Below are 21,694 nucleotides of genomic sequence, written 5' to 3'. Positions count from 1 at the left end.
TAATGGAAAAAGAGGGTCAAGGAACATAAAGAATAAAATAGGAAGAAAAAGAGGCATTTTTTGAAAAGGTGAAAGAGTAATAATAATAAAGAATGAAAGATTCTTTTATTTTTGCCAGTTTCAACAAAACCCTTCAGAAAATTCTGTACTCTGACGTTTAATTTTAAAACATGTCAGTGTATCCAATCCTTTTTTCAGTCCTGCTTTGTTTTTTTCAGATGCTGGGTTGCAGTTGCAGAGCCCTAATCTCCTCCTTGGCCTTACAAAACTACTGTCCCCTGCCCCACGTTATTTGGCTCTCCCAAGAAGCGGCTGAAATTCAAAGGGATATATAATTTGCAAAGCACTTTGGGATTGTGCTGGAAGAAAGACACTTTTATTAATATCATACCCTTTTTTTTCTCCAGATCACTTTATATATAACATGGGTTATTGCTTTTTATCTTCATTATAATTTCAACAGCTATAGCCTCCTCCTCCATTTATACAACATGATCTCACTCCATCCCGAAGAGTTTACAATCCAAATTATAAATGGATTGAGAGAGGAAGCAAAGGGACAGTATGGTACTGTGACTTGATTAAAGTTGCACAGCACATCCAAAAGAGAAACGGAGATCATCTCCTATGACCCAGGCCTATGCTTTGGCCATTAGACCTTTCCCCAAAGACAAATTCTCTGTAAGGTGATTCTATTTAAATTTTGAGTAAAAGTGTAAATGCAGATCAAAATGCATAGAACAGAGCAGATTTACTACAGAAAGGAAACCATTGTTCCTTCCTCAACACTCAGGTAAATGGCTTAGGTCTGAGTGGAAATGGGAAAGGACCTTACTGTAACAAAATGCTATAATAATTTTACTTGAAACCCTAAAACAAATTCAGGGCTCATAAAAAAGCATTGACATGGTGAAAGAGAATGGTTTCTTTAAGATGTTCTTGGTCAGAGAATATGCTAAGCATGCATTTCTAATATCTGGGTGGGCAAACGCAAGTGGAAATTTAAATTCTACAGAGGCACAGAGAATGTGCTTCTGAAAATGTTTCCAGTCAGAAGCATGTTAAGTGTGAAAGTGTGGTCTACACGGAGGGAGTGAGGGAGTGTGGTCTATCAGATCATCAGCAAAGACTTCGTGGCCTTTCCGGGTACTAAGCACATGTGGTGCCTGCTGTCATTGCTCTGGCAAAAATGGACCAGTGAGAGTGTCACTGTGCCCCTAAGCATTCCTGAGGATAACTGCGCTAAATTGTGGCTATAAATTGCCTGGTAGTTCCACACTGAAAAAGAGATACCTTGGAATAACATTGAGGGCTGGACCTGAATCCACAAAAGCAACGAAATCTGGATACAGCAACAGAGTGGTCCTTTCTCAGGAGGTTTGGGATGTGTGATTTAACCTTGCCCAGTGTCACTGCCCTGGAGAGGCAACAGTGTCACGGAGAAGGCGTGCAGTGAAGACAAGACTTCATCAACAACTCAGACTCATGGAGGTCCCACTGAGAAAGGGACCCGTGGCTCTTATGGCTCTAACAGACCTGATGGTTGAGACCTCCCAATGTTGCTCTCAGCTAGCAGAGGCAGAAGCTGTCTACTGCTTGCTGAGCTTTGTAAGCTGCATTTCTTCATCTCCACTGCCTGGAACCCCTCCATACACCTGCCTGGGCTCACTCCAGTCTCTTCTCAACGGCTTTACAGAAAGTCTAGAAGAAATACTTAACACCAAGCCAGAAAAATAAGCAGATGCTCCTTGTTTCTGCCTTTCAGAGAAAATGACATGACAGAAATCCCAGCATCCCTGAATTTAGGAAACTTCCTCATGGAAATGACAGTTGTTTCCCCGATGTCACTGGGAGTTTACTCTCCTTACACACCTGGAAGCACAGGGGGTATCTCACTATACCTTTCAATACCACTGAAAGCAGCGTGGCCACAATGTTGCACAGCAACAATACCTAGTGCAGACAAGAAACTAAACCTGAAACAGCCTAGCCTTACTGATGGGATTACCTGACACTGGATTTCCCTGTTTCAGGGCACTTCAATCAACATACAGGTCCAATTAGACAGAAAGAAGTGTGCTGTTTCTCACTTCCCCTGTTATTTTTAGCTGGGCTAGTTTTGTAAGTGCATTTCCCTAGCTGCTCTGACTATATAAGATGCAAGAGCTGGCAGGTTGTTCTGAACAGGCTTTTTTAGGTATTGCTGAACTTCATCCTAAATTGATTTGGTGTTCTAACTGCTCTCAAGAGTGGAGGGTCCACATTCGTCCACAGTGGTAAACACTGCTTCAGAGCAAGAGTGAACTTTTTGGTGAGGAAACAAACAAAACTAATTAATTTGTTTTCCTGTGTGTTGTCATTTTGGCTGGAAATGTGACCTTTTTATAAAATTGAAAACAAAATTAATTTACCTAAAAGTGCTTGCCAAATTAAGTGGAGAGCTTTACATTATTTTTAGAACTTATTACTTACTATGATTTGAGCTTTAATTACTTCTACTGATGCAGAAAAGCACCCCTTGACGTCAAAAAGCATTCTCACCGAGGAAAACATCCAAAATGTGTTTCATTATGATTTCTTGACTTCAGTGAGACTCAGGTACCTATTTCCAGAACTATGCAGGTGTTACTAGACACTGTATAAACTGCACACAAAAAAGATACCCCCCTACCCTAAAGACTCCTAAACTAAACTACTCGGGCTAATACAGATCAGCTGCTTGCTGGCTATTTGGGAGATTTTTTATACCACCGTGTGACAATTCATCAGACCCTACTCTGTGCCAATTAAAAAAACAAGGGTACACATGCCGTCACTGTGATCTTGTCTAGCTTAGTACCACAAGTTACTCACTCCCCTACGAGACAGCCAAAGGGAAAAAAAAAGAAAACAATTCCCAAGCAGTGCATGAGTGCAGCTTGCATAGAATTCGGACTCACTGGCCACAAATTAAGTGGACTCTGAGGTAATGAAAATCTGATCTGCTCAAAAAATGGGAATGCGTATTACAGCTGGACAGTGTGGCTAACTGTGTCCCGATGCCTCCAGACAGTTTCACCATGTTCACCAGATGGAGGCTTTGGAAATGGGTGTTTTGTGAAGGAAAAGGATACTGTTTTTTATTACTTTTAACTCCTTACCGTGATTGGCAGGGGTGTGTGTTACATTTCCTGACCTGGGGCTCGGGGCGATTCACTCGTTGACAGTCACTGTCATTCACCAGTGTCATGGTCTTGTTAATAATTCGAGTACAGGACACAATGGTTTTCCGTTCACCTACAAATCAAACAAAAACAACCCTGAAAAATCAGGAAACCAGTGGCTAAGAAATCGGGTCAATTTGTTATTAATCAAATCTCAAAAGCTAGGAGCTCACTACTATCTCTACTAGAGGTAATCTGCTCAGACCTAGCACCTCTGTAAGCAATCTTTTTTCTGCCTTCTCTCTTATCTATGTACTGTTCTGCTCTTTCAGAAAACCTACAAATCGTTCCACAGTAATTGGGAAATTTTCTGTTCCACAGCAGCTATTTATTCGGCTTTCTTTTTCTAGTGTTTAATGTGAAAACAATCTTGAAAACAACCTGCTTTCATTTCTGGTTCCTCCTCCATGTGTTGCCGTGCCCTGTAATCACCTGGAACAGACGCTCCTGCTCTGTGAGCTGGAGGCACATAACTGTCCACCCCTCGGTGACGGATAATGACAGGAGAGCTGCCTCTTGCTATTTCCCATGCAAGAAAGGCCAGGATGAAAAGGAGTGACCAGGCTTCAAGAATGATAAACTGGGCTTGTTTGTATTTCACAAAGAAGTGAAATTAAGCCACCAAAAATAAATTATTTCTGATCTTGTGGTCGTCCAGATATGCTGCTTAATAAACCCCACCAGTAAGAGACATCTCAGGAGTAGTCAGCTTTTCTCACATCAACTATGCCTGTGCATTAGCCGACACAGCAGTGTCACCAAGATAGCAGCAGGGTGGCCCTCAGGGCTCAGTATTGTGCTATGTGACAGCAAGAAAGCTGTGTCGCAGGGTAGCATGATATGACTGCACATCACAAGGAAAATGCTGTCCCTGCACCATGGGACTTTGCCTTACTGCTAATTATTTTGGTTTCTCAGCTTCTCTCCCTGTAACTCCGAGTCTGCAACAAACTGAGCTGGTTCATGATCTGCAACAGCTAATAAAAAATAATTAAAATTCTGTTAATAAAAGATTTGTAGGAATCTGTAGAGAAGTTACTGACAACTGAAACTGCATCTCAGGTGAAACTGCAGAAAGGGAAGCTGAATAAATGAATGCAGCTTGGATAAGTAGTAAAAAGTACCTGACAACCATAGCACATGAGACTGACTGCTATATCCAAATTCCTACTGGTGGAAGCCATGTTGCCAGGTGCTGACTTGATTCATATATGTGGCAGGCTTGCAACACAAATCAAAACAGCTACAAACAAGTTTCCTACTCACTCATGTGACGGCTCAATGGCTATAACACATTACTGTTTTAAAAGGTAAGTAAAAGCGTTGACTTTAAAATCAATTCTATTTGCAGAGAAACAAATTCCATTATTTCAATATACTGAGGGGAATAAACCTGCAAATGTGAAGATGAGCACTCTTTTCTTGGGTCATGTAAGATGATAGATAATTGGCTCTAGCTGTGAAGAAAGACTGACCAGAATGCATGTAAATGATACATTTTCTTCAGGGAAAAGTCTACTTCCCACAGTGAAAACTCAGCGGACAGTGGCTGACAAAGCAATCTCTGGCTTCACAGGCATCAGCTCCCCCCCAGGGTTCGGCAAATCTGTCTCAGCACATCCTAGGGAGTGACTGAAAAGTGTGATTCGCAGTGTGCGAGTGTATGCCTAGAAAATCCACCCCACATTAAGAGTGTCTGACGCAATCTCCAGGAGTTGTCACAGCAGCACTGCCGCTGTTTCATCCCTGGGGAAGGAAGTGTCTTTCAGCAAATATGCCTGAACACCTGTGAAAACTCTGCTCCAAGAATCTGACGGAGACTTGAGATATGGGGCTGCACACAGCGCCTTGAGCCATCCGCGGAGCACTAATCCAGGTGCAGCTCCAGCCTACGGTAATGAGCCGACAAAGCAGTGTCCCTGCCAAAATGCTGGGCGAAAATTAACTGTGGGGATGTGGATGATAGCTGGGAAAGCTGGTGAGAATGAGCTCTTATTTGAGCTCATTATGGCAACATCCATTCCCATGGCTCAGTTTCCTTCATGCTTTGCCAACAGTGTCTTCTGCAGGCACCTAACGGCTGGTGTCTGCACACACTGTACAAGTCCAACCAAACTCCCAGCTGGCCTTACCTCCTCCACACTGCACACTGCACCCTTCCCATCCACTGTGCGTCCAAATGTACAAGGAATCCTGTTGCTTTTCTGGCTCGCTTCTGTTTTCAGCAGTATAGTTTACAGGAATGGTGTATTCATAATGAATTCCATAATTCTGGTCATGAAATAACAGCACCTGGTTTAGCAGGGAAAGAAAGGCTGTTACAACACACTGTTTACTGAGAAAGTCAACAGAACGCAGAGATGGTAATGCTAGCAACGCTGTCTTGGGCCAGTACTTCTAAATATAAGCGCCTCATGAAAGGCAGCGCAATCTTTATCTAGGAACCTGAAATGAAAGTGGTGCTGGTAATACAGGGCATCTGTGAGAGCACTAAGTGCTCAGGATTTAAGGCACTCAGGAGGTGTCTAAACCTGGAATTCAGTGCATAACTGTTACTTTTGTGTAAGCCTCAAATGGGATGAGCAAGTAATGATAGTGTTGGCTATCAAAAGAGAAATAGGAAGAGAGTGAGAAGCATTAAATCAGCATTGTATCCGTACAACAACTGTTTTGATGAGTGTTTAGAATTAGAAAGTCACTCATCATACCTGTCTACCTTTGCATTTTGGAAAGCAGGTTCTCTGCAAGTCTTATGTACATACTCAGGCTTCCGGCTGTGCAACTTGGGAGAGAATAGGGAGGTTCTGGATTAATGCTGTACCATCTATGCATTAATTGCACTATTTACTTGAACTTTCGTTGAACTGCAGGGAAGTCCATAGTTTGAATGCACAAGACATAATTAGCACACCTGAAGGCATAAGGTGATCCTTCTCAAAAGCCAGACAAACAACTAATACAAAAAAACAACATATGCCTGCTGGGAAATGTGGTGCCCAAAGTGAATGAGACTCTTCCTGCTGACAAGCTGCAGGAACAGGACTTTCCTGCCTCTCAGAAACCTGAGGATGGCAAGGAAGGGCCGTACCATAGAGCTACTGTCAACATATACATTTTCATAACCCCGCAGATTGCCAGAGACAGGTGAAACCTGCTTCCAACAGCAGGGTGATTATTTTCCATGGAATCTCAATGATCACATTATTAACAAATATCGTAGTAGTACTGCTGTAATGCTGGTGGTGTAAGTGTGTATACCATTTAGCTGGAAAGACAGAACATCTTTCTTTAGACTTACTTAAGCTTATTACAGTGAAGTCTCAGCAATATTAGACAAGTGATTTTTGCTGGCTCCTATCACATACAGAAATAGAAACAACACCTTATCAAATAAAGTATTTTAAGGAGGGCTACTGTAAATGAAACGAGCAGCTGCCCAATTGAAAAAGCAAATTTGCAAATGTTATTCTCCTCCAGCAATCATTGCTTCCCATTAAGCTTGGTAGAAATCACTCCTACTTAACCAGTAATCTCACTAAAGCAGTTGTTGTCATAAGCTCATTTAATCAAAAAATAACCATAGGTGTTGAAATAAAAGGTTCGGCTTGCAGCCACTGGCATCTGGGAGGTCTGTGCAATGACCACTGTGTGGCAACACACACTCAACACCCTTGAGTTGGTCTGCACAGTGCCTAAGTCTGGGCAGAGAAGCATCTTCCAGAAGATCTGGGAAACAAAGATACGATTTTGTTTCGGCTAGAGAGGTAGCTTCATTACTGGAACTGAATGCCAAGTTGAGGCTAGCCAGCCATCATTACAGTTTCAAAGATGAATGGAGCTTTTTACACGACTCAAAATGCCAGGCAGCCAGGGGCAGAGAACTCAAGTCCTGCCCTGACTTTAAGTGCATCAGATATAAACAGCCTGTTCTACAGGACTGAGGAACCAGGCTTGTCTGAAGCATCTCTAGGCTCTGGGAGTGTTTCGTTGTCCTCTGTTGCCAAGAGGAGGTCTAGCGCATGGCCTAGCTACACAAACATTAATTTCTCCAAGAAATATACTTACAGTAATGCACTTGGAGAAATGCCTCAAGCATTAAAAACCAGCTCCTAAAAAGAAATCCTTATTATCTCAATATGGGAGCAAGACTAGTGAATCTAAAGGCCCACATGAAACCAATTTCATGCAATTTCGTAGCCACGTATAATTGGTGTGTGTGTATGTGTGTATAATTGGTTTCAAATGCAGGTCACAACAGAGAGACTGAAGCTTGTGGCTCTGTGTCAGCCCAGTGTATTCCACCACTGTTTGGACAATGGTTTTCTGTTTAGAACTAACTGGTAACCATCCTGCCATTCTTGTTCTGAGAGAATGAAACTCGCTATCCTATATCAAGGAAAAGATTAATGTCTGATCTGAGCAAAAGACTTCACGTGTGCTTTGTTTATGACTCATAGTGATTTTGAGCCACATGTTTGTTTAATGGCCCGGTAACTTTTACTTTCCTCTTTCTGAGTCATTTCTGGGAGAAGGTGAAGAAGAAAAACTTCCTCTGCTCATATCTGCTGAAAATGTCAGTCTGTACTTGAAAAGGGTACTCATGGAGAACCTCACAGGCACTAGTTTCCTATGTCAGTTACTTCTTAATGAAGTGGAAAAGAGTATTTCTTTAAAAAAAGGGCTCTACTGATGCTGAAGTTTGCAAAATGCTGACAAGAGATTTTACTGCAATGACCCTCAAGCAAGTAACTCCTTGGAAGATTCCTAGAGCTGGCACAGGAATTCGGCACAGCATCTTCCCAAAAGGTACTGGTGCAACTCCTTTCTCTTATATGGTGCCTGCATGTTAGGCAAACCTTGGCAGTACAAAATATTTTGTCAGAGTCTTGGTTTCAGAAGGAAAGACTTGCATTAAGGAAGTTACAGGAAACAATGGATTATTTAGAACACTCTATGTTTTTATGCATTCTTCTCTACAGAAACTGCAAAGCTTTTTACATCTATCTTAGAGATGGAAACATTAAGGTAACCAGAGACATTAAAGGACCGGCCCATAGGTCACCCCCCATCCCCTGTGAGTGTCAGCCTGGGACTAGAATCTTGTTCTTCTGACCTCTGCCCAGCTCTGAATCATGTTCTCATGCTGAGCCATATGACTGTTCACAAAATGACATGCCCAGTTAACAAAAGGATTATGCTGAACCTTAGCAAAGACTTTCAACAACATGTTAAAATACAGATAATTAAAAAAAATATATAACCCAAACAAGGAACATTTCTGTGTGCAAGTAAGTCACTGCAGAGAGTCAAATTCACACATATCCTCTACACATACAAAATCTGCATGTCGCCTGTTTAAGTAACAGTGTATTTAAATACAGAATACATTCTGGCATAAGCAGAGAAGGTGTTCAGGGCACATATCCTTTCTGTGTGTGTGAGTGGGTATGTCCGTGGAAACCTACATCCTATAGAATGGACTTGTCACCTTGTCTGTGGCACATTACAGGAGTGTCCTCTCTTGGAGGTGAGTCTACTGGGACATTGCATGTTCTCCTAGAATAGGGCTCCAGTTGTTTTTAAGTAAGAAGCTGGGTTTTTCCAGCCCTTGCAGTGCTGCAAAAGAACGTGAGGAGAGACACAACAGGATACCTTTGAAAAAACTCTGGTGAGGAAGCAAACAAGCAAAATTTAACTTTGAACTAGGATATAAACCCTTTATGTTGCATCACTTAAGAAACACAAACAAAGAATATAAAGTTACCATCAAGTGCAGTGGTATTTTAGTTGGTCCTTTGGCAGAGATTTTCTCCCACAGACCCCTTCGCACGTACCGGACAGTAGTGCCTGCGATCTGAAACTCACCAGGAAGCTCAATTTTCCAGTCGCTGTTAATGGATCTCTTACTGGAATCTTTTAAAGCTGAAAAGAATCAAACACCATGGGATGAAATGAAAGCAAGTCTGTAATTAAAATATAGACCACTGAGCTTCTGTCTCAGCCCACCGGAGGTGCAAGATGCAGGAGTCTTGTAACAGACAGGCATTTAGAAGAAAAATGAAATATAATTTTAGCTGACTAGTCACTAACTAGCTGACTAACTTGGGCATATTTTATATTTCAGTTGATGAAGGCATATCTAATTATATTAACATTGCAACTAGGCAGCAATAATGTCACATAAACTGCTATAGCTAAGGTTTTAGTAACTAAAAATTATTAGGTTCTGCTTCCTAAAGAAGCAACATTCTCTAGCTTCAAAACTTTGAGGCATTCTCTGTGCTGTTCCACTGCCAGAAAATTTAAAGAGAGGAAAAAAACTATGCAGCAGCAGTTTACAAAGGAAAAGGAAGGAAAATTAACTACCCACTGTTCTTGAAAAAATATTCCTAATTTAGGACTAAATGGTAGAACTCTTCCACGCTTTGATCTATTTCAGGAGCATGTCTGAAACAGACACATATTCATGGCATAGTGTTGCACTCAGTTACCTATAAAGTTCTGCTTTTGCAAAGAAAAGTTTGCATGACTAGAATGTTTTTCTTTGAATTCAATGAAGAGAGATTTAATTTGGGTTTAAAGGTAAGCCTAAAATACTGCAGCAGAAGTGACTGACTAGAAAAGAACAGAACTTACTGACACATTTTCCTTACCCAAGCTGAGCGGAGTGCAAAGTGTAAACAGCGTAATTAGTGAACAACCAGAGCTATCATTCTTCCTAGAACAATCTCAGTATTATTAGTCAAAGGTTACACAGTAAATATGTAGACGTGCCTGTAAAATAAACGTGCCTGGTGTATCTAGTACATCGGAAATTAACATTTGTACCACTTTAAGGATTATTCCCAAATCTAACTATTTACTTTTCATCTTAGAAAAATAAATGGTGCTATAAATTTGGGCACATATACCAAAATGATAGGCATGATATATGAACCTAATACTATAGAAGAGCTGTTTGAGAATGATCTGAAGACACCACTGGTAGAAAACTTAACACACTTGCTCTGTTACATTTTCACACCTACTAAAATTGGTTCTTAGTGTGAGATAGCATGAAAACACCACTGACTGTAAACAGAAGCCTGGTTTGCAAGGCAAGATGTGTATATTTTTATGTAGACTGCCCACCTTGAGATCAGTTAAAGTCTAGCAGCAGTTGGGTTCAAAGATTCTCATTCAGATAGTATATAATGAAACGTATTCAGAACTTCAAGCATTAACATAAAATTTATAGACCATTTCTCTCTAAACTCTCCTTACCAATATAGCAAGACTTCACAATTATTTTAGAGTTTCCAAGCAGAATGAACTTTTGAAACTGTATTTTCCTAAACTTTCCTTGAGAAAACCTCAGTGAAATCTGTGTTGATACACATGTGAAGATTTGCAAGTGCAAAAGGAAACTGTTCCAGAGTTTGCATGCACTCCATAATGCAAACATTGAACAGGTCAACATTTAGTTTCCATCAGGTTATAAAGGGAAGAACACTGGTCAGTGGGCAGAAAGCGAACTTGGCAGATCAGCTTAATACTACCTCCTGCTCAAGCCTGGAGGGCAAAATATTCCAACCTGCAAGCACTAGCTACAGGCATAATTTAGAGTGGCCCGTAGGTTGCTCTAAATTACTCTAGAGGCCTTTTGCCAGGTAAGAAACTGGAGAGGCATTATAAAGCTACAGCAGAAGTAAATGGTGCTTGTGCTCGGGATATTCCCTGATGCCTTATCTGCTCTCAAAACAAAAGGCAGAGGCAGGTGAGACATCATCTACCCCTAGATTTGATGGAACCAAGTGAGGCCACAAACGAAAAACAACAGCAGGGAAGGAACAGCCTGCCACAGCCACCCTCCTTCCAGAGTCCACGAGCTGCAGACACATGCAAAACTGGAGCTGCTGCAGATCCACAGCCCTACTGCCAGAAAGTGCCTCTGCACGTGAGCAAGAATGACAAAGCAAGCCCTGAGGCAGAAAGGAAGCCCAGTGAGATGACTATTTAGAAGGAAAGATACTTGGAGTATCACATCTTTCCTTCCAGAAAAACCTCTTGCATCAGCATCTCTGAAATCCTTCGAACGCTGAAAGGCAACTCCAGCCATGAGGACATCGTATTACTGTGACTCGCCAGTGCAGGTCATTTAGGGATTTCTGTGCTCTCCACATTACAAGGGAAGCAAAGTTATTCAGATGTCTGTGTGACGTGCTGAGGGAAGAGAAAATTGGCAGACCCTGTTCTAACAGAGAGAAAGTCCCAGGCACCCTTTGTGGAGATCCATGTTCCACGGATCAAATCTGCCCAGACATCAGACAGAATAGCCTGTGTTTTTCAGTTACTGGGTTTCCTTAGTTCAAAGTTTACTGTGTCTCTTGGCTAAGCCTTTAACAAGATGTTTTCTTAACCTCCAGCATTTCAAGCCTTTTTTATTCTCTTCCAGTTAAAAATAAGACCTTGGCTTTCACTTAAGTGAGCGTGTTGGGAGAAGGTAAGAGGAGCCGATTTAAAGCCTTTTCAAGTCAACAGGAAAATCTCCACTGTCATCCCTTTGGATCAAGTCCCCATAGCCAGCAAACCCTTCTAGCCCACGCTCAGGCTACGTACAATTCCATACCATGCCTAGGAGACGGGGAAGTGGACCTCCTGCCCATGGCACAACACTGACTTACCAGTTTGATCTAATTAATGGTGAGGAGCGCTTATGGCAATACTGGACTGTTCAATATACACCTTCCTTTTCTTCTCGTCGGCTAGTACATGTTTAACACCTTCTATATAGCTATTACAATGCAGGGTCCCTCAAGAATCTAGAGGCCAGCTCCTCCCTTCCTCATAGGAGGTTTAGGAGGAAGGAAATCCCTGTTAGATTTCCCTGAAAAGCTGTTCTGCTTAGCTCCACATGACAAGTGCCTAGCTCCACAGATTCCAGAGAGGCTGGAGAAGGTAAGAAGAGACACCTGAAGTGTCTTGCACAGAGCACTACCGAAAGCTACCCCTGCATCTCCAGTGCCCAGGCTTGTTCCCAGGCACTGGGAAACCATCAGCTATGCTGTAAAAATGGTCCCTGGCAAACTTCATGGCCCAGATCAACCAGAATTCTCCCAAACTCCCAGCATGGGTCAGGAGCCTGGACTTTCCGATAAGCAGTACATAGGCAGCCCATATAGGGCATGCTCCGTGACAACTGGCCTCAGTGCCCAGTAGCATTTCAGGGCACATTTAATTTACAGACAGAGTATCATCCATAGAGTCTAACCTCCAGGGAAGTCTGGGGCAATGAACGTCTCAATATCCTCTATGTCTGTGCGTGCCTTTCTGAAAGGCTCCGCATCCTGGGGAGTTACTGAAGAAAGGTGGAACATGTTTCTATCCTGCTGCACACAATCTTCCTGACAGTCCTCATGCTCCCATGAGGGGCTCTCCAAAGTCTCCAAAGTAAGCATGAGGGGAAGCTGCAGCTACGGTTTCCACCCAAAGAGCAGGATCTGTGTAGAGAGGATGTTTTCTCTGAGAAATGTTCTCTTTGGCACATAGATTTGGGGGTACAATGATAGCCTGGTATTGCATGCTACAGCAACATAACTCTGTCTGCAGCTTACTTCTCTTCCCATTTTGCTCCCCAGTCTACAAAGTGCCTTCTGCCAACTTCAGGCAGATTTCTGAAACAGGCTTGCTTTCCACTGCCAAAGTCTAGTGGCTTCCAGGCAGATCAAAGCAGCCATCACGCTGGCCTTGAGCAGCCCTGAATATGACTGATCAAAGCTATGGATGAGATAAAACTATCTCCACAGCAGTATGGCTGACACAGAAAGATATCAAGGCACGTGCTCAAAACAGTCTGTGAAAGCTTGAGTGACTAAAACTAGGCTCTGGTTCCAGCTTATCAAAGGAAGACAGCTCACTGATGAAAAACAGGAAGTTTAATCGTTGGTGATCTTTCTTCTGGGAAAGGTTTGATTTTGATAGCTGCAGGCACTAATCCCTAAGTGAACGAGCAGAAGGAAAGTTTGGAAACAGCCCTGTTGTCAAAGGCATCTCATGAGGCTGCTCTGGATGATAGGAGTTACGCTGTAGACTCAGCTGAGTATCTGAGCCAAAGCGTTTTCATCACTGCTTGTCTTCACCCTATGCAAGTGCCCCATCAGTAGGCATCAATGCCGCAGCTATAAAATCCCCTTGTTTCTCGGACACAGGCTACTCCTATTTTTCCCATGCCTGGTGTTGCACACAGCTACTGCAGGTCTGGCTCTGCTGAATAGCAGACATGATAGTCCTGAACTCAGTGGGGTGGATAGGGCCTTCTGCACCTATTGAATGCTGTGCTTTTCATCTAAGCACTGCAAAAGCACCTTGCATAGGAGAGCAAGTATCTTTATATCCATTTTGGAGAGTAAGTAAAGCACCCAACAGAGAAAACACTTGCCCAATGTCCCTTAGACTCAGTAGCTGGAGCTTAGGAGACCAGGAGATACTCAGTCTTCTCTGCCAAAACTCATCTGACTGTGGTGGGAAAGCCCAAACAGGGAAGCAATTATGAGCCCCTTTTTTCAGGCACTCCTCCCTATAAATTAAACTAGCACCCAAAGAATTTTTTCTGCTTTGGACAGCTAGCAGCAGCTCTCTTGGGATCCTACGCCTCCAAGGAGGTAGGGAAGCACAGTTCTTCCCCTTCTCCCCACTGTGCTGTGGCTGTCTGGTTAGTACGGAGCCAGCACTCTGGAACATCTGGAGACAGGGCAACACAACTATGTTATCTGACTGTCAGACCAAAGTACTTCAACATGGTCCCTCTCAGTACTTACAGCCCCTGGTAGGAACACATTTCCCTACCGTTGGCTAATAAATAACCAGTTTTTCCTCCTGAGGAACTGCTTCCCTCTCACTTTTCTCCCATGCTTCTTTTGCCTGTGAGTACTTCAGACATGGGGGTGCCTGAGTAAAAACTGTTAATGATATGCAGCCCTATCAAACTACCAGTGGAGCAAGTTTCATTTAGGAAGTAGCGAGCATCTGCTCTTAAATCTCCAGGTTATTTTCTGGCTCAAAGCTGTACAGTAGAGGAGCAAAAGGAAAAGGAACCCCCGCGGCAACCCATGATTTCTCTTTTTCTTGTTGGCTGGAAGACAGGAACCGACCAACCTATTTCTAAACCTGGCATCTAGTCAGATCTTTATTTCCACCTTGGGTCCCTCCAGCTTGCTTCCCAGCCTGTGGACACAAACTGCGGAGGCATTTCCTGTTCAAGGTGGTTTTTAAGCTTTACAGCCAGCCAAGCCAGTCAGCGTAGGTTGACTGTAGGTGGAGGGAAATTCTTCAGGCATGGCTCCCAGCACATGAAGGAATGATTCCAAATTACACTGGGCTCATTTCCAAAGCACTGTACCTGAGTGGAAATAGGGCCTTATTAAGCTCAACTTTGTCAGCGTAATTGAGATAGGAAATCCTTCCAAAGTCAGACCTGCATTTACAATACATCTTGGGGCCTATCAGTGACTGGATTTAGTTCCCTTGGTCATCTTTTTTGTCCTGCTGGAACATTACTGCTGCTAGTCTTCAGCTACCCTTTCTTTGTGTCCAGTGTTCCTGTAAAGAGAAAACTTCAGAAAGCTCAGAGAGTTTCTCCTGGTTCCTGACAAGGAATCAAAGAGCTGAAAGCATTTGGAAGCTTTAAAATGACCAATTACCACTTGTTGGGTTCAACTTTTGGACTAAGAACCATACAAGAATTATTACCTCTTTGTCATGTATGCAGGGCCAAATTCTGCTCTCAAATATACACAGTCCTGATCTTTACCACCCAGTGGAGGGATATCTGCTTAAGTCAAGGTTACATGGTCACAACGGACAGTTACTAGCAGTTACTAGCTCTCAGATTCTCTATCTGCCAAAGCCCGAGCCCCTGACAAATACCCTGTGCAAATCCCACCAAGACAAACCAAAAGGCTGGCTTCTAGAAAGCAGAATGTTTGCAAAGTCCAAGGAAACACTGGTTCTTGTTGTTCCACCAGTGCTTTGCTATGTCAAACATCTTACATGTAGGCGTAATTCTCTCCCAGCAATCTGGCTGCAGCATTAGCAGAAACAGTAGCAGCAGCAATATATGCTTCCAACCAAGAAGTGGCACAAATGCCAATGCTTTAATCCAAGGGCAGTTGAATGACATGATTCACCCTCTTTTTTTTCCCTGAAGCTGGAATGAGAGACAGAGAAGAGAAGGATTTTTCCCAGTGATTTTGCCAGCTTTGGTGGCATCTCAAGATAGAAAACTACCAGCACTAGGACTGAAATCCTAAGACACAATCACTTTGCAAATGTTTTCAACAGCATCCTTTATCCTGTTACCAGATATCGATATCTACTCTTGGCTGCAAAGGGGAGGAGGATTATAAGGAAGACACATGGAAATCAGAAACCAAGGATCTTAGTCTGAGCTTTGCTACCAACTCACTGCGCAGCCATGAGCAAATCACAGTACCTGAGTTTCCCCTTCTGCAAAATGAAGGAGGACAAAAAGATAAAAAGATTTGTTATCCTTTCGGAGTTCCTACCACAGGCCTGGAAACAATTCCATCATTCAGAGTGCTTTTGCTAAAACCTGGCAACATCTCCAGTGTGAGAACCTCACTTTTGGAGAACCAGAACAGGCACAGCTAAAAACAGTCCCAGTGTGTACGTGATACTTCTGAGGGACAGGGGAGAGCTGGAACATGCATCCATTCCAACTGCTGCAACAAGAAAATCAGTCTGAGGAAGGGATGAAAGACTGTTCAATAAGGAAGGAGAAAACCCACATGTCAATGAACTTATGAACAGCAAGAAATGCCTGGGTTTGACAATGCAGGGAACTACAAGCTGCAAAAGTCCACTAAGTATAGAGGGGCTTAGGGGATTTCTCCTATCTTTTTCTCTTCCCACAGAGAATAGCTCCACAGCATGAAGAATTTAAGAGAGGCAGAAGAAACCCCCCTGATGTGTGACCCTGCAGCTCAGAGTGGGCAAAAGATGTTTCAATGTGTGGGGTGTTGCTTTGGGCCTTGGGCAACCTTCTTTCAACTCCCTGCTCTGCCACAGGTTCCTGTGAGAATTCAGGGCAATGGGATATAAGCGTTTCTACAACTTGGTTTCTCTAGAGGTAGACTGAGATAAAGCACTTCATCTATCACACGGTAATGACATGATAAGAAACATCTTAATGTTTGAGATAACAGGCAGACAACCAGGCTGACAGATGCGAACATGACTAGCTGCATTCTAGAAATGCCCATCCAATCCTCAACCTGAATGGTTGATAACTGGACAACAAATTTGCTCACAGATCCTGCCCTAGAACAACAACACATACATGTAGGGCTAAAACTTTGTTTCCAAAGGGCGAAGGGGGACAGGAAACCCATTCACCTCAAGGGGACTGCAGAAGTAGAATTGAGAAGAGGATTAAACCAATGATTTGACCTGAGAAAATATAGGCAAGTGGACCAGAGGCTGCAACTAGCCCACCTCAGACTGCAGGGTCCGGTTTCAGGTACAGCATTAAGTGAAAACCTGCTACTGCAGGAAACGGTGCGGGCAACTACACAGCCAGGTTATTAAGGGATGTCAGTGGCTCCATCCTGCCTCCGTTCCAGCCTGAGCTGGGCGCAGGGTCTCTCTGTCTGTAGACCTGCCACCCCTGTTTCTAAATGCACTCTTCTCTTTCCCACTGCCTCCCACAGCGCTGTGTGCTCCTGGCAACTGTGTGCAACCCAGTGGCAGGTGCTGCTCAGGAACCCTGCTGTCCATATACAATATTCTGTGGTCATTTCAGGTTGCACAGGGCCTGTAAGCATCATGCATTTTCCCATCAAACCAACATCTTGAAACCAAGCCATCAAAGCGGGGAGTGACTGCAACAAGAATGAAAGCAATAGCTACTTCCTGACAGCAACAAATCTGTCATCTTATGGGTCATTTAGAGAAGGGCCATTTTAACAGAAAACAGAGCTGAGTTTTGAATTAAAACATTTTTTCTTTTGTCTTTTTACCCAGAAAACTGTGAGCAGGTTTATCCTCAACCACTCTGATCCGCCGGGCACCTGCAGGGATCACAGCTGCTTCGATGTAACCTATGGCAACAAAAGGGCAGATGGATGAGAGCATCCCACAGACAGCCAGAGGCATCAGTCATTCAGTATCTCACGGAGAAAAATCAACTCCTGCCCAGGTTGGGGAATGGTGGGAAACACTTCAAATGTGATCCCTGCTGTGGCAGCCAAGTTTCACTGCTGTGACTTGCATGGCTATGACTAATCATTTCGGCCTGAGAAGAGGGAGGGAAATGCACGTGTGCTGCGTAATTGTGACTTCAGGTTTGTGCCTGGGCCTAATTCGATTTGCTTCCTTTGCATCTGCCTGGCTTTTCTGGGCTACTGACAGGGATACGGGAGGACCATTTCAGAGCTGGTGCAAAGTGTTACTGTCAGGAACAACACTGCGCATTATAGAACAAGATATCTGTGATTTGAAATTCTGTCTCCAAAAGATGCTCCTGATCTCCCCTCCCAGAAAAACCTTCTTGGGGCTGTGATCAGTATCAGAAAGGTCCCTCTTCCACAAACATGCGGGCAAAGCTAAAACTAAACTGCAGGAATCAGTGGGAAATCTGGGGAAAATAAATTTGTTTTCATTTACACATTAGCATTACAAAAATTCTGTAGGATTTTATGGTTAACAGTCTCCTTGCATTGGGCTGCTAAACGGAATTCCACAGCTCAGATTCCCTTCAACAGCAGAGCTGAAAGTTTCTCCAGGACCGACCACCAATCGCCTCTGAACTCTGCCAGCAGCAGCTCATGCCAAATTGAACCATCTGAGCATCCGACACTCTGACATAGTAGGGAAGTTTTTAACAGCACACCATCGCATTTTTATAGAATTCTCTTGGTTTTTATCTTTCTGAAATTCTCTTGGCCTCTTCATGCTCCCTTCAAGAACCAGCAACATGATGCAATTATACCACTTTTGACTCACAGAATAACAGAAGGAATAATTAGGAGCTACAAGGAAATGTAGGCTAATTCCCCCACCACAGGGCCATGTGGAGTTACGTATTTGTTCCACGGGGTGGAAGTGGTGCCTTTAAGCTATAAAACTGAGGGGCATTAGGGCCATTTGAAAGGCCAGGGGTCAAGGAGAGTTTTTCCACTGGCTTCACTGGAGTCTGAATCAGGCCCCTGTAAATTACACTAATCTTATTACAACCATGATTTGATTTTTTCTAATTGGCCACCCAATTTACTTTGCAGTGTATAACTTGGCACCTCATTTGGATTATTGCTCTCCCTTTTCTTTTAGAGGTTAAGTAGCTTATTCTGTATGTTCCCTCTTCCCTTTTTTGCTTGAAAAGACTCTGTGAGGCTGTTCTGTGCCAGCCTTGTCTTTCTGGAAATCGAGGTCATTCTAGACCAGTGGGTCGGAGAAGTGCTGGTGTAAGGAGCAGTGATTCCTTTCGTGTTTAGCAACGTTTGGGGGCTTTTTTTTGGAGACAAATGCTGCTGAATGGCCACGGCTCTGCTACACTGATGTGAGGGGCCACAAAAGAGGATGCTGGCAGCCTCATGCATCTCAGGACTAAGTGATTCTCTTAGTGTCATGACATGGAGTGAGACAGGTGGGGATGCAGGGGTTCAACCTGTAGATCCACTTCTACCTGTCTGAACCAGCCTACTGCCTGGCCCCTTTGCTGTCCTGTGAATAAGGCCTGATCGCTCGGATTTTGCAAGGTGCTTTGCTGCTGCATGCAAATGTAAAGCTGATTTGGCCCAGAAACACTCCTCCTTTCCCTGATCATTGTTTTGGATTAAACTTTTCCTTTGTTACTTCAGCTGAGTTCTCTTTGCACTTGTTCCTCCTTATTTAGTTTATTATTTTATTTACTTCTCCCCTGGTCAGGTTCTCTCAGAAACAGTCAGTCACCCCTTGCAGGAAAAATGGAAAGAGAGGGACAGCAGGGCTGCAAACCATGTCCCTGTAAAGAGGTCAGAGCAATAGCTCTCCCCTCTGCTACTGCAGAGTGGGCTTCAACTGGGAACAATTATCACTTCCAGGGTCATTTTTCTAAGGCAATAGTGAAATCTGTCATAAAGTCAAAGCAAACAGATGTCAGATTTTACTCTAGACATTGCTAGGAGTTGGTTTTTCATCGGCTGAGATACTAAATTACTGTCAAACAGAGCACTCTAGGAGTGAAACACCCTCGTTGCCCCCCGTGCATCTGCACATAAACCCGACCAACAGTTACCACCAGACGTGAGCACCCAGCAAAGGCGTGATTAATGACAGGCCATCAAGGTGAAACAGGCCCTATGACACACCTGAATACCCCTGTTAGGAAGCCACTTTGGAACATGCCCAAGTTTCAGGTAGTTTTAACATACCTGCTGGGGGACTATTTACTTACTTATTTTTTAAAATAACAAGCCAGATACAAATGCCCAGAGCTAAATCATGCTGGGGTTGGATACAAAATTACACTGAACTTAGTGGAAAGCCAAGCACTGACTTCGGTGAACTCTTGATCTGTCCTCTGACCCTGCAACAGCCAGGAGTGTGTCACACTGCTTTAGAGGTGAGCAAGCTGCGGAGCCATACTTGAGGTTCAGCTAGTGCCATAAATACGCTCTCATTTCATCACTGCGACATGAGAGAAACTCCACGTGGAAAAGCTGACTTTTATGTTACTTTTTACAATGGTAAATAGTGGAGTATAAGCTATTAATTGGGTATTAGTTCTGGGGACTGTTTAGTTTGGTCTCATACCAGATTTCTACTCCTGATTGATGGCTTTGGGGGGTCGTATTCACAGCTCCTGAATAAGAAGAAACCACTATGCTAACTCACTGAGCTCACGTGGCACAAACCCGACTGTTGACCTTTAGTCTTCCTGTAGTGACCCGTGAAGCACTTTGCAGTTGCAGGGATCTGAACTGTCCGTTCAGATATGAAGGAGAATTCTTGGGCATGTCCCATGGAAGTGTCTCGACACTCTTAGCCATCGTTTCCAGCAAGACTGTGCGAGTTAGTGGTCAAATCCTACCGCAAACATATTAAATACACCATCCATGCAGCTTTGCCACAGGCACAAACTCAGATTGCTATCACCAATCCAGTCTGGTGCGAAGAGCTAATGTCAGGCTGCCAGTCACAGAATATTCCTGATCTTTGAGATAACTGCACCAGAAAACATCCCCATTGTTTTCCAGGCACGTTTTATTAAGCAAACTGTAAGTGCAGATTGCCAGAAAGATTATCAAGTGTCAGCTAGTAAGACCAAAAAAAGTCTCAGTGTTGGCCCAGAGTCAAGGACTCTCACAGATCTGTTAGGTCTTAGGATAATTGTCTGCAATGCAGGAGTTTGCACGGTTGGGTTTAAAGTTCTGTTTTAAATGAGGAGCTGGTTAAAGACTGATGAGATTTGGCAACTATCAGGCAGTATTTCTAGTAATTTCACCCATAAATCACCCTGTTAAGATGAAGCTTTGAAAGTACAACAGGAGAACTTCATTATTTGATAATTTATAGTGCTGTATGTAGTATACTCCACCTTGGGAACAGTTACTTTGGCACGCACCAATCTTTCTGGATAATCTGCATTACATCAGTGTCTCAGGAATGTAAGACTGTGATTGAAGCAAATCCTAGATACAAATTACATGGTGTAACTCGTATTAGGAGAGACACCAGAACAAAGAGGTGGCTTTGTCATCAAGCAGATTAATATGTGAACAGTGGCTACTGTATCTTCATTTAAATGCTGGAGAGATTTGCAAGAGGAAGGCAGCTCACACAGGAAAACCCGTTATTAGCCGTCGTTATTATTCCCAGAAAGAAGAGGAAGTTTAGTGTGAACTTTGTAACGTCACCGATCTATTACAAAACTGTTTTCCTGGTTTGGATCTTAGTGAAACACAGACTCTGAGGTAAAGGAGAAATTATCCCATGGCTGAAAGTATTGATCTCTGGGCACTGTACCTTCATATCTCTCCCTTGTACACATGACAGTCGGGGCATGAGAAAGTCAGCAGTGCTCATCCCATTACCTTACTTCTAAAAAGTGCCTTGATGCAAGGTCTCAGGTTGATAGCCAAGGGATCCAGGCTGTACTATCTACCTGCTGGAGAGGGCCAGCACAGCTTCCCTAAGGTCTTAGGGATGTGTACCAGCTGGGCATCTCAGTCTCCACGACCATTCCCACCTTGCACCTTTTGCTGAGTGCTAGTTGTTGCAGTGATGTGGAAATATGTCCATTAGTAACAATATGTTCATTTTCTGAGCAGCCAAAGATTGCGATGATTCTCACTTGCTATTAGCTTAATTCCTCCATAGGCACCTACCCATCATTGTCCACTTCCAGCCATGGGATAGCTGGCTTGGAAGAAAATCATTTCATACGGAAGCCATGGGTAGATTTCAAAGCCTCCTACTATTGCTGAGCGGTTGGTTGCCATAATTTCTGTCCCATA

At 43.4% G+C, this 21,694-nt stretch overlaps 1 protein-coding gene across 3 annotated transcripts in view; it reads right to left on the bottom strand.

Moving 5' to 3' along the window:
* Positions 1 to 21,694, bottom strand: part of ADAMTS17 (ADAM metallopeptidase with thrombospondin type 1 motif 17) — a 201,787-nt gene that overhangs the window by 40,500 nt on the left and 139,593 nt on the right. For 2 of the 3 annotated variants that reach the window (XM_064517899.1, XM_064517900.1), the window contains 4 exons: positions 17,219 to 17,299; positions 8,968 to 9,125; positions 5,336 to 5,495; positions 3,141 to 3,276 (listed from right to left, as the gene is read on the bottom strand). In XM_064517899.1, the coding sequence (XP_064373969.1) occupies positions 3,141 to 3,276; positions 5,336 to 5,495; positions 8,968 to 9,125; positions 17,219 to 17,299 (535 nt within the window). The remainder of the gene's footprint in view (positions 1 to 3,140; positions 3,277 to 5,335; positions 5,496 to 8,967; positions 9,126 to 17,218; positions 17,300 to 21,694) is intronic. The other variant, XM_064517901.1, reaches the window with a different exon arrangement.

The sequence above is a fragment of the Dromaius novaehollandiae genome, chromosome 10 (assembly GCF_036370855.1).
Source record: "Dromaius novaehollandiae isolate bDroNov1 chromosome 10, bDroNov1.hap1, whole genome shotgun sequence".
Taxonomy (NCBI): Eukaryota; Metazoa; Chordata; class Aves; order Casuariiformes; family Dromaiidae; genus Dromaius; species Dromaius novaehollandiae.
The sequence above is the reverse complement of the archived record's forward strand: the minus strand, read 5'-3'. Positions and strand labels throughout refer to the sequence as shown.